Raw genomic sequence first — 20,668 nt, forward strand, 5'->3', positions numbered from 1 at the left:
TATACATCCACTGTTTCCCAAAACGACAGTCTGGTTTGCTGGTTGTTTCAGGAGTCCCTAAAACAACCAGAATTACAATGTCATACTCATGTCACAACACCCATAAAGCTAGCCAGCAAGCTGGCTAATGTTAGCTAGTCAGCTAGCTGGCTAAATCGCGATTTTCGTAAATTAATTTTATGTTAAAAAAATGCATAATCGTTTGTCTCTACATTAACTAACATTCCTGTCAACTGTACATGTTTTTGCATGATTAGTTATGATGTTATAATCCCTTACATTTGCTTCCATCCTAGTATTTCTGTCCGCCATCTTTGATTCAGTTCTGTGTAGGGGTTCCCCTCTCTTCTAGTATTTCTGTCCGCCATCTTTGATTCAGTTCAGTTCTGTGTAGGGGTACCCCTCTCTTCTAGTATTTCTGTCCGCCATCTTTGATTCAGTTCAGTTCTGTGTAGGGGTACCCCTCTCTTCTAGTATTTCTGTCCGCCATCTTTGATTCAGTTCAGTTCTGTGTAGGGGTACCCCTCTCTCCTAGTATTTCTGTCCGCCATCTTTGATTCAGTTCAGTTCTGTGTAGGGGTACCCCTCAATTCTAGTATTTCTGTCCGACATCTTTGATTCAGTTCAGTTCTACTATATCTTTGCTGAAGAAAGTCTAACAGTCTCTAGTGCAGCAGCAGCCTCCCCCGGTCCTAGTGCAGGCCCGGTAAAAAGTTTAAGATGAGATGGAACGGTTGACAAAAAAAAGAAATTACAGAAAAAATATATTGACTGATATTGATTTATTTAGGGGGGGGGCTAATTAATATTTAGGTTCTAGCGACGTCCCTGATTCCTACCCTTTAACTTTTTGTCTGAAAATAAAATATACGTTTTACTCAATTGTGTTGCCCACTCCAGTCAGCATATAGCGGTCTGCGACTTTAAGGCAATGCTGCTACTGTGACGTATAATCTAGTGGACGGAACGCTTCTTTCAACCGCAGCAACAGACAGTCAGCCACCTCGGTAGCTTGCTAGACATAATAGACGAACCAATAAAGCTCTTTAGACGCTTTCGTAATTATTAGCCACTGTGTTTTAAACCCTCTTCTGTCGTCTAGTTAGTTATCCGTTTTAATTTCATATTTACAGTGTTGTTGTTATTATTCAGCTAGCGGGCTGGTTAAGTTAGCATTAGCCTAGCTAGCTAACATCCCCGACCATGCGGTCACTAAGCTACTCCCGTGCAAAAGGAGAGGAGGATATCACAGTAAAACAAGAAGTAGAGGGTGAGGCCGTTACTGTGAAAGAAGAGGAAGAAGCGTTCAGAGTGAAAGAGGGGGAGATGACCGTTACATCGAAAAAGGAGGAGGAAGAAGAGAAGGAAATTGGATTTCTGGGCCCGGTTTCCCAAACGCATCTTAAGGTGTCCGATGGTTCTAACGGTGAACTTAGCCATAAGATGGTTTTGAGAAACCGTACCCTGATTAACACTCGTAAGTACTGTCTTAAAACAGAGGCATAAACTCTGCAGTTGTTGAACTGATGCTTGGTGTTAAAGCGGAAATCTGCAATTGTTACATCCATATTTTAGCCATTGAGCCATTGATTCTTGAAGAATATAACACATGCCTCATGAGCTTAGTTAAACTGTTGTACCCCATCAGAACCCCAAATAAGCTTTTTTTACTCCAATGTTTAGAAACAATGTAAATCAACACTGTATAGCCTCAACATGGTTAAAACTATAATGTTGATACCATGGATAGTCAGTCCTTGCATCCATTGGTCTGTTTATGAATTTGAGAGTAGTTACATTTCTCCAACCCCATCGTCATCTTATTAGCAAAACAGTAGTAGAATTACAGCTTTGTTATTGTTTCAACTGCAGATTGGTTGTTTGTTGTGTGGCTTTTTTAAAGGGGCAACCTAGGATTTAAACAGAAACAGAATGGCTGCCCAGAGACTTGGTTTGGTAAACAGCTGAGGGATGGGGTTTGGAGAAATGTAACCACTCTCAAATTCATAGAGAAAGCTATTGTAGCAACCCTAACTCAACACCTGGGGACCCCGTCAAGAAGTTCGGCCATCTTGGTATAACAGTTATAAGGTGTTGACTTGAGAGTCACTGGACCCAGGTTTGAGTTCAGCTCAGGGCTCAGGGTATTCACTACACTTTGAGGATAAGGACTGGCCATCCATGATGTCATAGTGATAGTTTAACCAGGTTTCTAGGCTATATAGTATATTCTAGAATTGCCAGTGAAGATTTCCTGTGGGGGTCAAATTGTTAGAGCTGTTGATAAGTCATTGTATAATATTCAGCCAATGTATTTTCATGCCATTACATCAATATCGCCCAACCAGAAGAGAATAAACTCTTCCTGAACCAACTCCTGCTGGCCTTCATACATTCTGACGTTGCTGGTAATCGGCTACACAAGCAGTCAGCAACCTACATTTGGAGTGTAAATGTATCTTACCATTTCTACTGATCTGGTGACAGTTATGATTTTCATTTGCACATTTTACTGAAACAGTTTAATTTCATTGATAATAGTATCTCAAAATCATTCTGTGATTAATCTACATTCCATCTAAATCTAAAGGGAAATTATACAAATCTAAAAGTAACTTTTATTGCCAATTATGTAAAAAATAGCCTACATAAAGCCAACAAATAAAAAGTCTGATAGCAAAGGGTCTGAATAATTAAGTAAATAAGGTATTTCTGTTTTTTACCTGTTTTCACTTTGTCATTATGGGCTATTGATGACACCCCTCTGAAACAAGATAGCCTAACCATCAGAAAAACTTATTCTTTAGCCTACGCCTCCCGCTGCTGCTGGCCTTCGTAAATTCTGATGTTATGCTCCTATAGTTTCTGGTAATAGACTACACCAGCAGTCGTTTTGCTCCTATAGTTTCTGGTAATAGGCTACACCAGTAGTCGTTATGCTCCTATAGTTTCTGGTAATAGGCTACCCCAGCAGTCGTTATGCTCCTATAGTTTCTGGTAATAGGCTACACCAGTAGTCGTTATGCTCCTATAGTTTCTGGTAATAGGCTACCCCAGCAGTCGCTATGCTCCTATAGTTTCTGGTAATAGGCTACACCAGCAGTCGTTATGCTCGTATAGTTTCTGGTAATAGGCTACACCAGCAGTCGTTATGCTCCTATAGTTTCTGGTAATAGGCTACACCAGCAGTCGTTATGCTCCTATAGTTTCTGGTAATAGGCTACACCAGCAGTCGTTATGCTCCTATAGTTTCTGGTAATAGGCTACACCAGCAGTCGTTTTGCTCCTATAGTTTCTGGTAATAGGCTACACCAGTAGTCGTTATGCTCCTATAGTTTCTGGTAATAGGCTACCCCAGCAGTCGTTATGCTCCTATAGTTTCTGGTAATAGGCTACACCAGCAGTCGTTTTGCTCCTATAGTTTCTGGTAATAGGCTACACCAGTAGTCGTTATGCTCCTATAGTTTCTGGTAATAGGCTACACCAGCAGTCGTTATGCTCCTATAGTTTCTGGTAATAGGCTACACCAGCAGTCGTTATGCTCCTATAGTTTCTGGTAATAGGCTACACCAGCAGTCGTTATGCTCCTATAGTTTCTGGTAATAGGCTACACCAGCAGTCGTTATGCTCCTATAGTTTCTGGTAATAGGCTACACCAGCAGTCGTTATGCTCCTATAGTTTCTGGTAATAGGCTACACCAGCAGTCGTTATGCTCCTATAGTTTCTGGTAATAGGCTACACCAGCAGTCGTTATGCTCCTATAGTTTCTGGTAATAGGCTACACCAGCAGTCGTTTTGCTCCTATAGTTTCTGGTAATAGGCTACACCAGCAGTCGTTATGCTCCTATAGTTTCTGGTAATAGGCTACACCAGCAGTCGTTATGCTCCTATAGTTTCTGGTAATAGGCTACACCAGCAGTCGTTATGCTCCTATAGTTTCTGGTAATAGGCTACACCCGCAGTCGTTATGCTCCTATAGTTTCTGGTAATAGGCTACACCAGCAGTCGTTATGCTCCTATAGTTTCTGGTAATAGGCTACACCAGCAGTCGTTTTGCTCCTATAGTTTCTGGTAATAGGCTACACCAGCAGTCGTTATGCTCCTATAGTTTCTGGTAATAGGCTACACCAGCAGTCGTTATGCTCCTATAGTTTCTGGTAATAGGCTACACCAGCAGTCGTTATGCTCCTATAGTTTCTGGTAATAGGCTACACCCGCAGTCGTTATGCTCCTATAGTTTCTGGTAATAGGCTACACCAGCAGTCGTTATGCTCCTATAGTTTCTGGTAATAGGCTACACCAGCAGTCGTTATGCTCCTATAGTTTCTGGTAATAGACTACACCAGCAGTCGTTTTGCTCCTATAGTTTCTGGTAATAGGCTACACCAGCAGTCGTTATGCTCCTATAGTTTCTGGTAATAGGCTACACCAGCAGTCGTTATGCTCCTATAGTTTCTGGTAATAGGCTACACCAGCAGTCGTTATGCTCCTATAGTTTCTGGTAATAGGCTACACCCGCAGTCGTTATGCTCCTATAGTTTCTGGTAATAGGCTACACCAGCAGTCGTTATGCTCCTATAGTTTCTGGTAATAGGCTACACCAGCAGTCGTTATGCTCCTATAGTTTCTGGTAATAGGCTACACCAGCAGTCGTTATGCTCCTATAGTTTCTGGTAATAGGCTACACCAGCAGTCATTTTGCTCCTATAGTTTCTGGTAATAGGCTTCACCAGCAGTCATTATGCTCCTATAGTTTCTGGTAATAGGCTACACCAGCAGTCGTTATGCTCCTATAAGTCGTTATGCTCCTATAGTTTCTGGTAATAGGCTACACCAGCAGTCATTATGCTCCTATAGTTTCTGGTAATAGGCTACACCAGCAGTCGTTATGCTCCTATAGTTTCTGGTAATAGGCTACACCAGCAGTCAGCAACCTTTTCCATTTGGTGCCAAGTTATCTGACCATTTCTACTGATCTGGTGCCAGTTGTGATTTTCATATTCACATTTTATTGGAATAGTTTAATTTATAGTAGTCTTTGTATCTCAACATAATTCTCTGTGGTTAATCTACATTCTATTTAAATTAAATGATAAAGAAACATTTTTATTGACATTGCTAAGTTAAAAAAAATAAAAAAATACATAAAGCCAGTTTTTTAAATTATGAAATGCACTCGAACTATGTATCATTTAGTGTCTCTTTATGTTACGCTGGGAAACAGTTTTCATGGGCACAGAAACACTAAATAATTTCAGAGTTGGCTAAACCCAATGGTTCTAACCGAGAGTTACCTTATTGACAACACCCAAATGGATACTGTCATGAACGCGGTTCTTCAATAATTACACATCATTCTTAATACTGTAGCTTTTTAGTTAGTGACATGTTCAACTATCATCAGCTGATCCAGGAAATCATTTTCTGAATGACAGTCACATGACAAACATCACAACATGCAACCACAACCAAAGTGCTTCTTCATTCATTACTCTGGTAAAGACAGTTATGCCGTGCTCCACGTTGGATCCAACATCCCTAACAAATTGATGTTTATAATGTTATTGTCTGCTTGATTTACAGTAGGGTCTCGTTAGTCTGTTTGGACACGGAGATACTTTGCTCATAATGTGTAGAGAACTGTTCCTTGATGGATAGGCTGTTGTACAACACACAGAGCTATTTTCCTTTATTTGTTGTTAGGTGAAGTTATGGGCGAATTTGGCAAACAGTGTACAAACCCTCATTGTCAGGCTGATGGAAAAGCTAGACAAAAAGCATTTTACTGGTTGAAGGGTTTTTTTAAATACAAAGCGGTTGATTTGCGATGATGACACAAACATATTTTAAGCAGGACATTCAAACGAGCCTTACAATTATAATCCAAAGTAGTGTGAAATGCACTCATAAGCAACCTGGAAATGGAGGTTACTCCCCTGAGTTTTCCCCCAATCACATTCAGAATACTTTGTGAAAAACTAAAATCTTTGCTCACCATTTTCGCTCCAGGCAGATATACTACATACAATTTTATTAAACACAGAATGGGGCCTTTGGAGACCAAAGTCGTCTGGCACACTGCTTAGAGTTTCAACAACATGAATAACTTATTTCAAATCTACACGCTTAGATGTTACTACTAATGTGAAAACAAGACAATATATGACTGTTCTTGCTCATTTTAAGACAAATTTCTAATAATCATTACATTCATTACAGACGTCAATTGTTGTACAACATCATGGCTACGCTGTTGGCATCACTTTTTACAGTGGATTTCCGCTGTTGTGGGCCTTTAACCATCTGTCTGACTTTGTTGTTCACACAGGAGAGAGACGGGACTACCGTGGGTCCTCTGGGGAGCCTCAACAACCTCATGATGCTGACAAGGCAGAGAAGAGTTTCTCCACATCAGAACACCTCAAGAAACACCAGCAGAGATCCACAGGGAAGAAACCTCACTGCTGCTCTGACTGTGGGAAGAGATTCACCTCCTCAGCAGGCATTAAAATTCATCAGAAAATCCACACAGTAGAGAAACCTTATAGCTGTCAATGTGGGAAGAGTTTTACTCATTCAACCAGCCTGATATCACACCAGAGAACACACACAGGAGAGAAACCATATAGCTGTAATGAATGTGGGAAGAGTTTTATTCACCTAAGCAGCTTGATGTCACACCAGAGAACACACACAGGAGATAAATCTTATAGCTGTACTCAATGTGGGAAGAGTTTTGATACATCTAGCCATCTTATTGTACACCAGAGAATACACACAGGAGAGAAACCTTATAGCTGTGGTCAATGTGGGAAGAGTTTTGGTCAATCTAGCACTCTGACTCTACACCAGAGAATACACACAGGAGAGAAACCTGATAGCTGTGATCAATGTGGGAAGAGTTTTGTTACATCTGGCAATCTGAAGATACACCAGAGAACACACACAGGGGAGAAACCGTTTAGCTGTACTCAATGTGGTAAGAGTTTTACTCAGCTAAGCAACCTGATATCACACCAGAGAACACACACAGGAGAGAAACCATATAGCTGTGGTCAATGTGGGAAGAGTTTTGGTCAATCGAGCACTCTGACTCTACACCAGAGAATACACACAGGAGAGAAATCTTATAGCTGTGGTCAATGTGGGAAGAGTTTTATTACATCTGCCCAACTGACTCTACACCAGAGAACACACACAGGAGAGAAACCTTATAGCTGTGATCAATGTGGGAAGAGTTTTACTACATCTGCCCAACTGACTCTACACCAGAGAACACACACAGGAGAGAAATCTTATAGCTGTGATCAATGTGGAAAGAGTTTTGGTCGATCTGGCCAGCTGACATCACACCAGAGAATACACACAGGAGATAAATCTTATAGCTGTGGTCAATGTGGAAAGAGTTTTGGTCGATCTGGCCAGCTGACATCACACCAGAGAATACACACAGGAGATAAATCTTATACCTGTGGTCAATGTGGGAAGAGTTTTACTACATCTAGCATTCTGACTGTACACCAGAGAACACACACAGGAGATAAACCTTATACCTGTGGTCAATGTGGGAAGAGTTTTACTACATCTAGCTCTCTGACTGTACACCAGAGAATACACACGGGAGAGAAACCTCATAGCTGTGATCAATGTGGGAAGAGGTACACTGATAAAAGATCTCTGATTAAACATCAGAAAATACATGGAGTTGTTTCATGATATCAATGAATTAATGTCACAATGTGGAATGTTTTAACATTGTAGTGGGAGTATTTTAATGATGTCACAATGTAGAATGTTTTAACATTGTAGTAGGAGTATTTAAATGATGTCACAATGTAGAATGTTTTAACATTGTAGTAGGAGTATTTAAATGATGTCACAATGTAGAACCCTAAATGTTTGTCCCCTGTTCAATTGATTTCAACATGATATGGATATTAGCCTCAGGGGGAAAATCCAGGCTCTGAATTGGAAGAGTACTATTTATGTGATTTAACAAAAAGTGACTAACACAAAAGAAGCTGTGTTACACTTACCACGTTGGTGACCCACTTGAATCGAAATGCAAGACTTCAAAATGTAGCGATCTATTTTCTACAAATTGTCCTTTAATCAGGGATGTACACATTATTCCCATATTCTGTGTGGTTTTTGAGCTGTTAGTTTTAACAGGACGCATAACCTCATCTCCCTTCTGTCACACAAATAATTTTGACATGATATCGATGAGTGATGACAAATAAGTGTTGCGTTCCTTTGTTCAGCGACCCCTAAATTTAAATGCATCACTCCAAAATGTAGCTGACTGTTTTCTGCAGGTTGTCCTCTAACCAGTGAGGTGAAAGATATCTCCCATTTCCATGTGTTTTTTTAGTTGTGTTAGTTTCAACAGCACGTACAACCTGATTTCCCCCCTAATCGATATCAGTGATTTATTGCTACTTGTCAAAACAACAGCGTTTCTGGTGCTTGTGCAGTTTATAAGGAGCTTGTTTTAAAAAAGACAATTATTGTGGCAGATGTTTGTGTATATACCACATGTTAGGTTTTCAATTGATCCCAAACTGTTTCTGCATATTGGTTATTGATTTGAACATGTTAAAAATGTGTCTTGACATTGGGCTATCCTACCTAGCAACTATGCAATCAAATATTTCATATTTACATTTCATGTAACATTTGGTAATGATAATTATTTATGCAACCAACTGACAATTATATTGACATTGTGCTTTTAGAATATCAAGGTTAATTCTCACATGTGCCAAACCAAATGTACTGAAGCATGACATTGGGGACTGGGCCCAGATCCAACAACATGCCTATCTAGTGAACCCTGAAAAGAGAGAGAAGCTCCGCGGTGAGGTGGAAAGTTACTACGGATATTGCAGGAGTTTCCTCTTGAAATCAGACATGTCTGTGGTGAGAACAACCTGGTTGCTGATTGTCTCAAGGGTGGGCAGTCAAAATGTTTTGCGTTTAGCCAGTGCGTTGCCATGGATCACAATTTATTTTGACTCTTTTTCCGTATTGGAGATGAGTTTTGTTTGGGCTCGTTCCAAGGGGACGAGAGTTCTAGAAGCTAGTGAGTTTTAGGTTTCTTTGTGGAAAAAATAAATATTGTTTTTAATTGTTGTTAGACAGACACCATGTTTATATTGGTGAAGGTGAAGCATTGTAGTTGATTATAATGTGACATGGAAGTTGTTTTCTGTTGGTGGTGAGCATTCTCTTAAGCTTTTGGTTTTTCCATTTATGTTTTGAGGTTGGACTTTAGCACGTCTAGCTCGTTAGCACGTAGGACGCACTGATTGGTGTCACCTCGTTAGTCAGTATGTGTTACACCTGTGCTGGCTTGTCCATCTCGTTAGTGGGAAGGTGTTTCACCTGAGCTGGTCCAGGTTCTATTTAAGAGTGTCTGACCCAGTGCTCCAGTTGTCTTGATAGATGTGGAGAGTCAACACCTTTAGTTGCTCCACCTTTTTGGTTTGCTTCCTGTCTGTAAGTTTGGTGTGGGTTTTTCTTTTTGTTTTCCTCTTCTTGGGCTGATTTAGTGGGTCTCATGGTGGGTGTCTTTTAGGTCCCAATTGTTGTTACTAGTCAACTTCCAGTGGACACCCCCATAATGTCTTTCAGAACCCCTCCTAAAAAAACAAGCTTATATTTTGGGTTGGGTTGGATATAGCATCATATTGTTTATATTTTAATCAATGGCATTTCCTTATTCATTCATTACAATGTTCATTAGTCTTTCAGTTCTTATTATTCTGTTTTTTATCCTCTAATGTTTATGTACTAAATATTTCTCTTTGTTTTTTCCAGTGAAGCCATTGTGTTGCATCCATGTCTGACATGTGCTGTGTAAATAAAGCTTGATTTGAATTTAACATATTGCAAAACAAATGAACCCAATGACTGACAATCAACAGACTCTTGGTCCATCGGAATATAAAAATCAGTATCACTTTTCCAGCCTGCTGAAGGTGTGGTGGAGTGGTAAACACCACCCCCGGCTCTACCAGGGGCTTGAGGTGGTCTCCCACAGCTCTGCTTATGTCATGTTCTGTGGCCTTGCTGTTCCATTTCTTTACTGCCCCTGCAACACAGAAACACATTTAGTCATATTATATAAAACACTCAAAGTAATGGATATGGAGCATCTATGGCCTCAGTGACACCTGGCACCTAAATGTGACTTCTGTCATCTGATCACTCCAAGCTGCATTAGGTTCAGATCTACCAGGATGGGCCTTTGACATAGTCTGGATGCAGTCAGTTCACCGAATATGCATAAGCAATGTAAAGACATGGGGTGAATGAGTGGGAAAAGTACATTTTACACAAATGACCTTCATATCAAAGAACAAATGTGTGCCTGAGGGGAAATGAACTTTCATACAGCCAAAAGGGGTTTGAAATTACACCAATATTAGTGGACAATTTGTACTAATGTAAATAAACATGGATGATGGAACATATTCCCTTTTGCTTACGTGATAAACCACTAAGGGGACATAAATATTTACCATCTAAACCATGTGTGACCTCTCACCTCTCTGGCTGTAGAAGTGTTCTTCCTAGGTTAGGGATGTCCCAAGGATCCCAGATAGCATTGACTATCTTGCATTATTCCTTTTTTTAAAAGCAGGTGTAAAATAAACAGACAAGACAAGTAGACAAGCAGTGCATTATGGTCATTGTAGTTTAACAAGTAGCATCTAATTATGCCAATCTGTATGTGGGGTTGTTAGAGAAGAATGTGATTGTCAGCCCTAACAATTCTAGCACCTCATCAGGCTGTGTAAAAGTCTTCATTGATGACGTGTTCCTTCTATTCCAGGGGACAGCAGAGGAACTTCATCGATTCCACTCCTTCATCAATACAAGCAGTGAACATCTGAAATTCACCCTCACCTTTGATGCGCATGAAACAAGTTATCTGGACATTTTGCTAAAGAGGGAGGGGTGTGGCTTTAGCACAGACCTATACAGGAAGCAGACGGACAGGAATTCCCTGTTACGCGGAGACAGCTTCCACCCTACACCCCTAAAAAAACAATTGTAATACTTGAGTAAAGAAAACATTTAAAATGTAAATTTGTAATTTTAATTTTGTAAATTTAAAACAAAAAACATAACTGTTTGTACTTATAGGGAACCATATCGTGACTACAACTAAGTTACTAAGTCTTTAACCACACTGTGTTGTTACACTGGTGAGTAAAAACTCATGCTTCCTACCCTTTAACTTTTTGTCTGAACATTAAATCTACATTTTACTCAACTGCGTCCAGTCAGCAGATGGACTAGATGCCGCTTTGGCCGCCCGTTGTGACTCCGTCAAGAATTCAGCAGAGCAAGTTTGTATGAAGGTCTGGTTATTAAATGGGTTCATAGTTCAATAGTAATATCCTCTAAAACGCTCTGGGGACAAACTTTGCTGCCCTGTTTCCAGTTGTCCACATGGCTGGGAGAACCTATTCAAGTAAGGAAATCGATTTTGAAAATGTAAAAACAACGATGTATTATTAGCTAACTAGCTACAGTGAAAGGCTAACTCAAATGAGCTGCTAAACGAGCTAACTAGTTGGCTAGCTAGCTATCTAACCAACTTCAAATACTGTATAGATAGCTAGCTAAGTGAATTAAATATCACCAGCTACCTAACTTCATATTAGCTATCTTGATGTATTTATCACTGTAAAAAACAAACTCCAAATGCATTTGTAGGTAGCTAGCTAACAGCCATGGAGGAGGGTGAAAGGATAGCAGCCCCAACTGTCAGTGAGAGAGGAGGCTATTCTGGATAGGGCAGGTACTTTTGTGTAGTTCCTGTCCCTAGAAGTGAGCACAGAGATAATAGTAACATAATATTCAGTGTGGTGTAATTTGACTATAATGAAGTGTGTTTCTTGTGAGGTTTTCTGTCCTCAGATAAAGAGCGCTATGAAAGCCAGTCTACATATGAAGACGTCCCAATGAAGAGCAGTGGTTCTCAGTCCTGGGGACTCAAAGAGGCACATTGTTGTTTTTGCCTCAGCACTGCACAGCTGATTCAAATGATCAACTCGTCATCAAGCTTCAAGTGGTATTTATGTATTCATTTGTGATGCCATCCTTGATATGATCCTGTTATTGTCACATGTACACATGTACATATGTGTGCCCATGCATCTATCAATCCAATGTTATCATGATTTGTTATCAGGGATATTATACTTTAGTAATCCACAATGACCTGGTGATGTAACAGTCTAATAATTACATTGTCTTCCATATTCCTACAGATACCTTGTAGCTGGAGATTCCTTCAAAACGATTGCCTACAGTTACCGTGTAGGGGACTGCAAGGTTGGGTGACCAGGGTCATCTGGGACTGCCTCCTGGAGGAATGCAGATGTGTGAATGCTACCTGTGTCCTGCGTAACTTCATGAGGATGGACACGAGGACCAGGAGGGGATCTGCAGCTCGCCGCCGTGTCCCAGAGGAGGAGTCTGCTGCTCTGCAGGATGTTTCAAGGATGGGGTCCAACAACGCAGCAAGAGAGGCAATCCGTGTGCAGGAGATCTTCACCTCCTACTTCTTCAAAGAGGGTGCTGTTCCCTGGCAACACCATAGACTACACTATGCACAACCAAAGGCTCTTTTAAGAGGGTGCTGTTCCCTGGCAACACCATAGACTACACTATGCTCAACCAAAGGCTCTTTTAAGAGGGTACTGTTCCCTGGCAACACCTTAGACTACACTATGCTCATTTTAGAGCCATTCACATTGCAATAGGAGTATTCTTCCATTTACTTAGCTATGTCAACTGCAGTTATTCAATTCATAGTTACTCTCCCTTTGATTTCTACTTCTCAGGTGAGGGTGCTGTTTAGGTAAGGGTGTGATGTCTGTGCAAAAACAAAACAGGCTATTTTAAACCACCCATATTGCAGAAATGTAGAGCAATTAGACACTCTATAACCCACACCTACACACTCATGTATCAATCTGATTGATGGATTGTGTTGTTCAGTAAGCAGGCTCAGGTGTATTACTGTGGCTCCTTCCACCTTCAAAGAATAGGCAAGAGGGCCAACCATGGAGAATAGTAAGACACTTCATTATTTCTATAACTACACTATATTGTTTGTCCTTGTGGGTCATTTCATGTTTTTCAGCATAAAGTACTCTGCAGCCACTTAGTGTGGTGTGGACACCAGGTGAGGCCACACACAGATTCCTGTTGAACACTGTGGCTTTAACTACCTTATTTTCTCAATAACAGTCTCTCTCCTTCACTTCATCCCTCTCTCCCCTTCTCCCTAAATCCTCTAGGTTATATCAGCTGTGTCGGTGAACCCCTCCTGCATCTGAACTGGCTACATAGAGGGCACAGCATGATCAGATGTGAGAGGTCACTTGGTCAGGTCAACAGGAAGTATTATTAAAGAGATGCTTTACATTGAAATACAGATTGATGCAGTAGTCCCAGAGTTAATGATCCCAGGTCAGTTTATATTATACAGGAAATATTATTAAAGAGATGCTTTACATTGAAATACAGAGATGCAGTAGTCCCAGAGTTAATGATCCAAGGTCAGTTTTGCATTTCACCTCCTGATTGATGACTAACAATGTTAGAATAAAAAATAAAAACACAAGGCTTAAACATGCTCTCTCTCTCCATCTGTCTCTCGTCTGCAGATATGTTTTGATGTGAGAGGATGCCAACCCCCAGTCCCATCATCGCCATCTCACCCTCTTTTAAGATAACCTTTAGGCCGACGTGAAACATTAGTATGTAATTGTGATGAACTGAGAGAATATTTAGGTAGCACTGTGATTCATTAATCATGTGCTGCCTTCCCTGCTCCTATGTGCTTACCTCTTTCCCTTTCTGTCTTTTACACCTCTTTCTCACCTCCTCTTTCTTCCTCTGTTTTTATAATTCACAACAGATGTGCATTGAAGTACAGATTGAACTTGTATTTATAACACTTGGATAATGAGCTTTTCAATCAAGCGTTTCACATTCTCTACTGGTTGAAATGAAGTGTAATGTGATGAAATACTCCACCTATCCTGTGTTTATCAGATCAATGCAGATGAAGGGTATTAGATGTTGAGATGAACCGGTGTTAGAGTATTTACATGATGCATAGGAAGTGTAGTGTTCTGGTTTTTAACATTATATTTCTGTATATATGAATTAACTAGTTAAATCCTGTTTCTAGTCTATTAGTTACAATGTGTAACCATTGATGTCCCAGGACCAAGATTGGTAAACACTGTTGAAGTGTAGAATTGTAATACATACATGCAGACACAGCGTCATTCAAAGACTGGAATTTGATTCTCCTGGTATTGGATATGACTGAAAAATAATCTCAAAGACATTCATACCTAAACTGCACCTTTATTTGCCAAGGTAGAGTACATGATTAGTGAATATATTAAACGTACAGGCTACAATGTGGGGATCTCATGCATGGTAATAACTACATGTATATACGACTTGCATTCTTGGCACAACATGATATTATATTCTACTCAATTCATAGGCTTCATTAATGTCATTCAGGCTGTTTTGAAGTTGATACAACTGGCTATGATAGCTGAGGTTCATAGCTAGGTTCTGAACTAATATGTATACCAAACGTTTGGGTCCATACACAGATTGGCTAGATAGCTAGCTACACATCCATGGGCATACAGGGATTTTAATCATCCACTGCACAATAAGCAAGAACATAGCTAGCTACGTGATTTCATCTATCTGCATGGCAAATATCAGCAAGGAAAGCTTACAAAATTGTACCTTCAATTTGCAGTAAATTATTCAGCTAGCTAGATTCTATACATCCACTGTTTCACAAAATGGCAGCCTGCTTCACTGGTTGTTTCATGAGTCCCTAAAACAACCAGAATTACAATGTCATACTCATGTCACAACATCCATAAAGCTAGTCAGCTAGCTTGCTAAATCACGATTTTTGGAAATGAACTTTATGATAAAAAAATGCAGAATCGTTTGTCTCTACATTAACTAACATTCCTGTCAACTGTGCATGTTTTTGCATGATTCGTTTTGACGTTACATTTGCTTCCATCTTAGTACTGTTGTCCACCATCTTTGATCCAGTTCAGTTCTGTGTAGTGGTACCCCTCTCTCCTAGTATTTCTGTCCACCATCTTTGATCCAGTTCAGTTCTGTGTAGTGGTACCCCTCTCTCGAAGTATTTCTTTCAGCCATCTTTGCTGAAGAAAGTCTAACAATCACTAGTGCAGCAGCAGCCTCCCCCGGTCCTAGTGCCGGCCCGTTAAGAAGTTTAAGATGCGATGGAATGGTTGACGAAAAAAATAAATCACAGAAAAAATATATAGACTGATATTGATTTATTTAGGGGGGGGCTAATTAATATTTTAGTTCTAGCGACGTCTCTGGTTCCTACCCTTTAACTTTTTATCTGAAAATTAAATATACATTTTACTCAACTACCCAATCCAGTCAGCAGTTGGCGGTGTGGGAATTTAAGGCGACGCTGTTGGTGTGACGTATAATCTAGTGGACGCTTCTTTCAGCAGCAGAAATAGTTAGTCAGACACCTCGGTAGCTTGCTAGCCAAAATAGCCGAACCAATAAAGCTCTTTCGATGCTTTCGTTTTTTTATTAGCCACTGTGTTTTAAACCCTCTTCTGTCGTCTAGTTAGTTATCCGATTTAATTTCATATTTACGGTTGTTATTAGTCAGCTGGCGGGCTGGTTAAGTTAGCATTAGCCTAGCTAGCTAACATCCCCGACCATGCGGTCACTTAGCTACTCTTCTCCTGCTAAAGATAATATCTGCTGGATGGAGAAAGAAGCTCTGATCTTTCTGGTGAAAGAGGAGAAGGAAGAGGAGGATATCACAGTAAAACAAGAAGTAGAGGCTGAGGCTGTTACAGTGAAAGAGAAATACGTTTCAGTGAAGGAAGAGGAAGACTCGTTCAGAGTGAAAGAGGAAGAGGATGTTACAGTAAAAGAAGAGGAAGAGAAAGGGGATGATGCAGTATTTGGAGTGAAAGAGGAGGAAGGGGAGATTACTGTCACATCGAAAAAGGAGAACGAGGAGGAAACTGGATGTCTGAGGCCGGTTTCCCAAACGCATCTTAAGGCATCCAACGATGAAATTAGCCGTAAGATGGTTTTGAGAAACAGCGTCCTGATTAATACTAGTAAGTACTGTCTTAAATACCAAACTCAGCAGTTGTTGAACTGATGTGTGGCGTTAAAGGGGAAATATGAAATTGCTACATCCATTTTTGGACTTTTAAATTATTTATATATAGCCATTGATTCTTGAAGAATATAACACATGCCTCATGAGCTTAGTTCAACTGTTTACCCCATCAGAACCTCAAATAAGCTTTTTTTTACTCCAATGTTTAGAAACAATGTAAACCAACACTGTATCGCCTCAAGGTTAAAACTATAATGTTGATATCATGGATGGTCTCTCTATGAATTTGAAAGTAGTTACATTTCTCTTATTACCAAAACAGTGGTGGAATGATTTTTTAAAACCGCAACAAAATGGCTGCTCAGAAACTTGGTTTGGTAAACAGCTGAGGGATGGGGGCTGGAGAAATGTAACCACTCTCAAATTCATAAAGAAAGCCGTTGTAGCAACCTTCAGGCTATCCCCTGAATTCACTACACTATGAATACAAAGACTGGCCATCCATGAGGTCAAAATTATTGTTTTAAACAGAATTCTAGGCTATATAGTATATTCTAGAATTCATCCATCATGTCATATTTATAGTTTAACCAGGTTTCTAGGCTCTATAGTATATTCTAGAATTCATCCATGATGTCATAATGATAGTTTAACCAGGTTTCTAGGCTCTATAGTATATTCTAGAATTCATCCATGATGTCATAATGATAGTTTAACCAGGTTTCTAGGATATATAGTATATTCTAGAATTACCAGTGTAGATTTCCTGTGGGGGTCAAATTATTAGAGCTGTTGATAAGTCATTGTATAATATTCAGCTATTTTTTTTCCATGCCCTTACTTTAAAGGCAAGACATATACCTAGATGTAATTACATTCATGAATTGGTTTGAAACCTTTGTTTTAAACCCTTCTCAAAGTTGTTGCTGTAAGTTGTCTGATGCTTGAAGCATGCTGTTTGATTAAATAATTACAGATACACAAGTTACTCGAGGGAGCCAGTCATCAATATAACCGAGAAAAACTCTTCCCTCCCGCTGCTACTGGACTTTGTAAATTCTGTCGTTATGCTCCTGAAGTTTTAAGTAATTAACTACACCAGCGGTCGTCAAACTTTTCCATTTAGAGACAATGTATCTGACCATTTCTACCGATCTGCGTGCCGGTTATGGCATTTTCATATGCACATTTTTGTGGAACAGTTTCATTTAATTTATAATACTATCTCAAAATCATTGTCTGTGATTAATCTACATTCTATCTAAATCTAAATGAAAATTATACAAATCTAAAAGTAACCTTTATTGCCATTGCCAACTATGTAAAAAAATTGCCTGCATAACAAATAAAAACATTGCAGCCTGCAGGTAGAAAATATCCTGATAAAAATAAATATCCTAGAAATCACATTGGCTGCTCATGGCCTGTCTACAACAAACTTGAAACATTGTATCAACTATCAACTGGGTCCTCCGAAACTTGTGATAGCAAGCTTGCGACATTGTATAAAATATTCTGGGCCCTGAGAGTTTTCCGCGCCAGTGAGTTAGGGACAGACACAGCTGTAGGCTATTTGTGCAAAAGATAAGAAGTAATCAGGTATTTTATGACATTTCCACTCGATCAGAGAATTACATTTTTTCCTTTCATGCCGAGTGGAAATATTTTACGAAAATACTTTGAGGAACTATTGTCGTACGCAATTGATTTTGATTAGACTTTGTTTACTTGCTGTTTGGATGTGAAGAAAAAAATTACTTTGAGAAGCTCCACAACTCATTAGTGGTGGTGCATTAAGACAATGAGAAATACTATCAGACATCCCCAAATGGGCACATTTATAGGCCTACAGTTGCACACAGGCCAGGTAGACTAGTCCTACTTCTATATGCGTAGTTAGGTGTGCGTCCTTACTCAACATTGACATGAGTGTTTCAAACAAAAGACAATGAGGTCTGGGTGGTCTGCCAGGGGCCGTTTAATTTAGTATCCATTTGCATCGGCATGGGGAATGATTGTCTTTTCCCATAGTATGTTGTACCGAAGTTGACCGACGAAGGGAATGTAACTTTATGACTGTTGGATTCTAAACTACATTGAGATATTAAAGACATGATAGATCAGACACAGAGTATATAAAGGGGTGAGATCTGTAGAAAGACAGTGGCTGTGGAATGTGCTGGGTGGACGGGAGGAGATCACAGGATTGCTATAGGAGAAGCGGATGGACATCTGTGGATTAGGTGAAGGAGGGGTTGAGGTCAGGTCAGATCCCCTGAAGGGAGTAATAAGGGTTTAGTATCCTGTTACCCGCTTCCTGTCGACCCAGAAGATGTAAGGATTGGAGAGAAGGAGGAGTGTCCAAAGTGGGGTATATATACTTGTGATGGTGAGAACATGTTTTTGTCTGAACTACGGCTGTAACGACCCTTTGGGAAGAATTAAACTTGGTTAAGCTTCTCTAGTGTCCGTGAGTTATTTACTCTGAATAATTAGAACCGAACACTATAATTAGTGTTCCCTGAAGGAGGGAAACGAGGTACAACACCTGATTGGCCCCACCCCTTTCCTGGGTCGGTGAACAGCGGTATTACATTTAAGGAATAAATCCGAGCCTCACTCTCATCACCTGTGGAAGGCGTGACTTTAATAGTATGTTGTACCTAGTTTCCCTCCTTCAGGGAACAGTAGTTATAGTCATAACTATGTGGATTTAATAGTATGTTGTACCTAGTTTCCCTCCTTCAGGGAACAGTAGTTATTTTCATAACATGTGGATTTGATAGTATGTTGTACCTAGTTTCCCTCCTTCAGGGAACAGTAGTTATAGTCATAATGTTACCCTTGTCATATGATGAACTTCAACTTAAATACGGGATCTTGCTGTCGGACAGTTTTTTTGTATTCTGAAATGCACTCTAACTACGTATCATTTAGTGGCTCCTTATGTTACGCTGGGAAAACAGTTTTCATGGGCACAGAAACACTAAATAATTTCAGAGTTTGCTAAATCCAATGGTTTTTAACCTTTTCTCAATAGGGGGGCGCCATTTCGACTTTGTAAAAAAACGTTCCCAAATTAAACTGCCTCGTACTCAATTCTTGCTCGTACAATATGCATATTATTATTACTATTGGATAGAAAACAATCTCTAGTTTCTAAAACCGTTTGAAATATATCTGTGAGTAAAACAGAACTCATTTTGCAGCAAACTTCCTGTCAGGAAGTGAGAAATCTGAAATCGGGCACTCTGTTCCAGGGTCAGTTTATTAATTTGCATGTAATCTATGGGTCGACATGCACTGCATAAGCCTTCCCCTAAGCAGTGAGAATTGGAATGGGGTGTCTAGGTAGATCTGAGGCCGTACAAAAGCTCTTGGAACCGGGTGTGCAGTCTTTTCCACGTTCGTCATGACGCAAGACAGACCTCAGGATTGCATTCTGAAAAGCTCTCGTTATAGGCGTTAGATATATCCGGCTCTGATTTTATTCGATATAGGTGTTAAAAACATCCTAATGTAGTTATTTTAAACCGAGTTATATCAGTTTACATCAGTATATTGCGATTTTCGGTATTTTATTTGTTCTGCGTTATGGTGAGTTGGACACGTCTTCGCCACATGGCTAATGTTTGCTGCTAATTCCAAAGTTGAAGACGACAATCTACAACCGAGCAATGATTATTCTGGACAAAGGACAACTTGCACAAGATTCTGATGGAAGCTCATCAAATAGTAAGAACTATTTATGATGTTAATTCGTTGTTCTGTTGAAAAATGTTAAACTATTATTCCGCCATTAATTTCGGTGCGGTCTCGCTTTAACGTACGCTGTATGTCGTAGTAACGTTAATTTTAAAAATCTAACACAGCGGTTGCATTAACCTCTTTGGGCTCCAGGGGGTGTATTGAGTAGCTCTGATTAAAAGTGCCCATTTCAAACGGCCTCGTACTCAATTCTTGCTCGTACAATATGCATATTATTATTACTATTGGATAGAAAACACTCTCTAGTTTCTAAAACCGTTTGAATTATGTCTGTGCGTGAAACAGAACTGGACTTAGAGCAATTTCCCTATGTGGAGAATGCAGATTTTAACAACCTGTTCCCAGAGCTGTGTATAACTCTCCCTGTCTTCTATTGGTTGAGTTACACTGCATACGCCTTCCCCTGGGTGTCAGCGAATAGAGGGCCTTCAAATGGAGTCTCTAGGCAGAGCCGAAAGTCTATAAATTGATTGGAACCGAAGTGTCCCTCCTTTTGGATCCTCGCGCTGACGCAGTAAGGGTCTTGGCATGTCGTTTTAGAAGCTCTGGTTTTAGCTCCTAGATATATCCGGCTCTGTTTTTATTCGATATAGGCTTTAAAGACATCATAATCTTGTTATTTTAAACCGATTTATATCAGTTTATGTCAGTATATTGCGATTTTCGGGTATTTCATTTTATGACGTTGTAGA

General features: G+C 39.9%; 2 protein-coding genes and 1 pseudogene across 2 annotated transcripts in view; 2 read left to right on the top strand and 1 right to left on the bottom strand.

Moving 5' to 3' along the window:
• LOC139547821 (zinc finger protein 271-like) overlaps positions 1 to 20,668 on the top strand; it is a 145,768-nt pseudogene that overhangs the window by 110,766 nt on the left and 14,334 nt on the right.
• Positions 1 to 20,668, bottom strand: part of LOC139548873 (zinc finger protein 180-like) — a 241,669-nt gene that overhangs the window by 63,967 nt on the left and 157,034 nt on the right. The gene's annotated exons all lie outside the window — the stretch shown is intronic.
• On the top strand, positions 6,046 to 9,098 carry LOC139552416 (zinc finger protein 135-like). Its single transcript, XM_071364146.1, has 2 exons — positions 6,046 to 6,074; positions 6,319 to 9,098. The coding sequence occupies exons 1-2, from the start codon at positions 6,046 to 6,048 to the stop codon at positions 7,715 to 7,717; spliced, it is 1,428 nt and encodes a 475-aa protein (XP_071220247.1). The 3' UTR covers positions 7,718 to 9,098.

This window comes from Salvelinus alpinus, chromosome 2 (assembly GCF_045679555.1).
Source record: "Salvelinus alpinus chromosome 2, SLU_Salpinus.1, whole genome shotgun sequence".
NCBI classification, from domain to species: domain Eukaryota; kingdom Metazoa; phylum Chordata; class Actinopteri; order Salmoniformes; family Salmonidae; genus Salvelinus; species Salvelinus alpinus.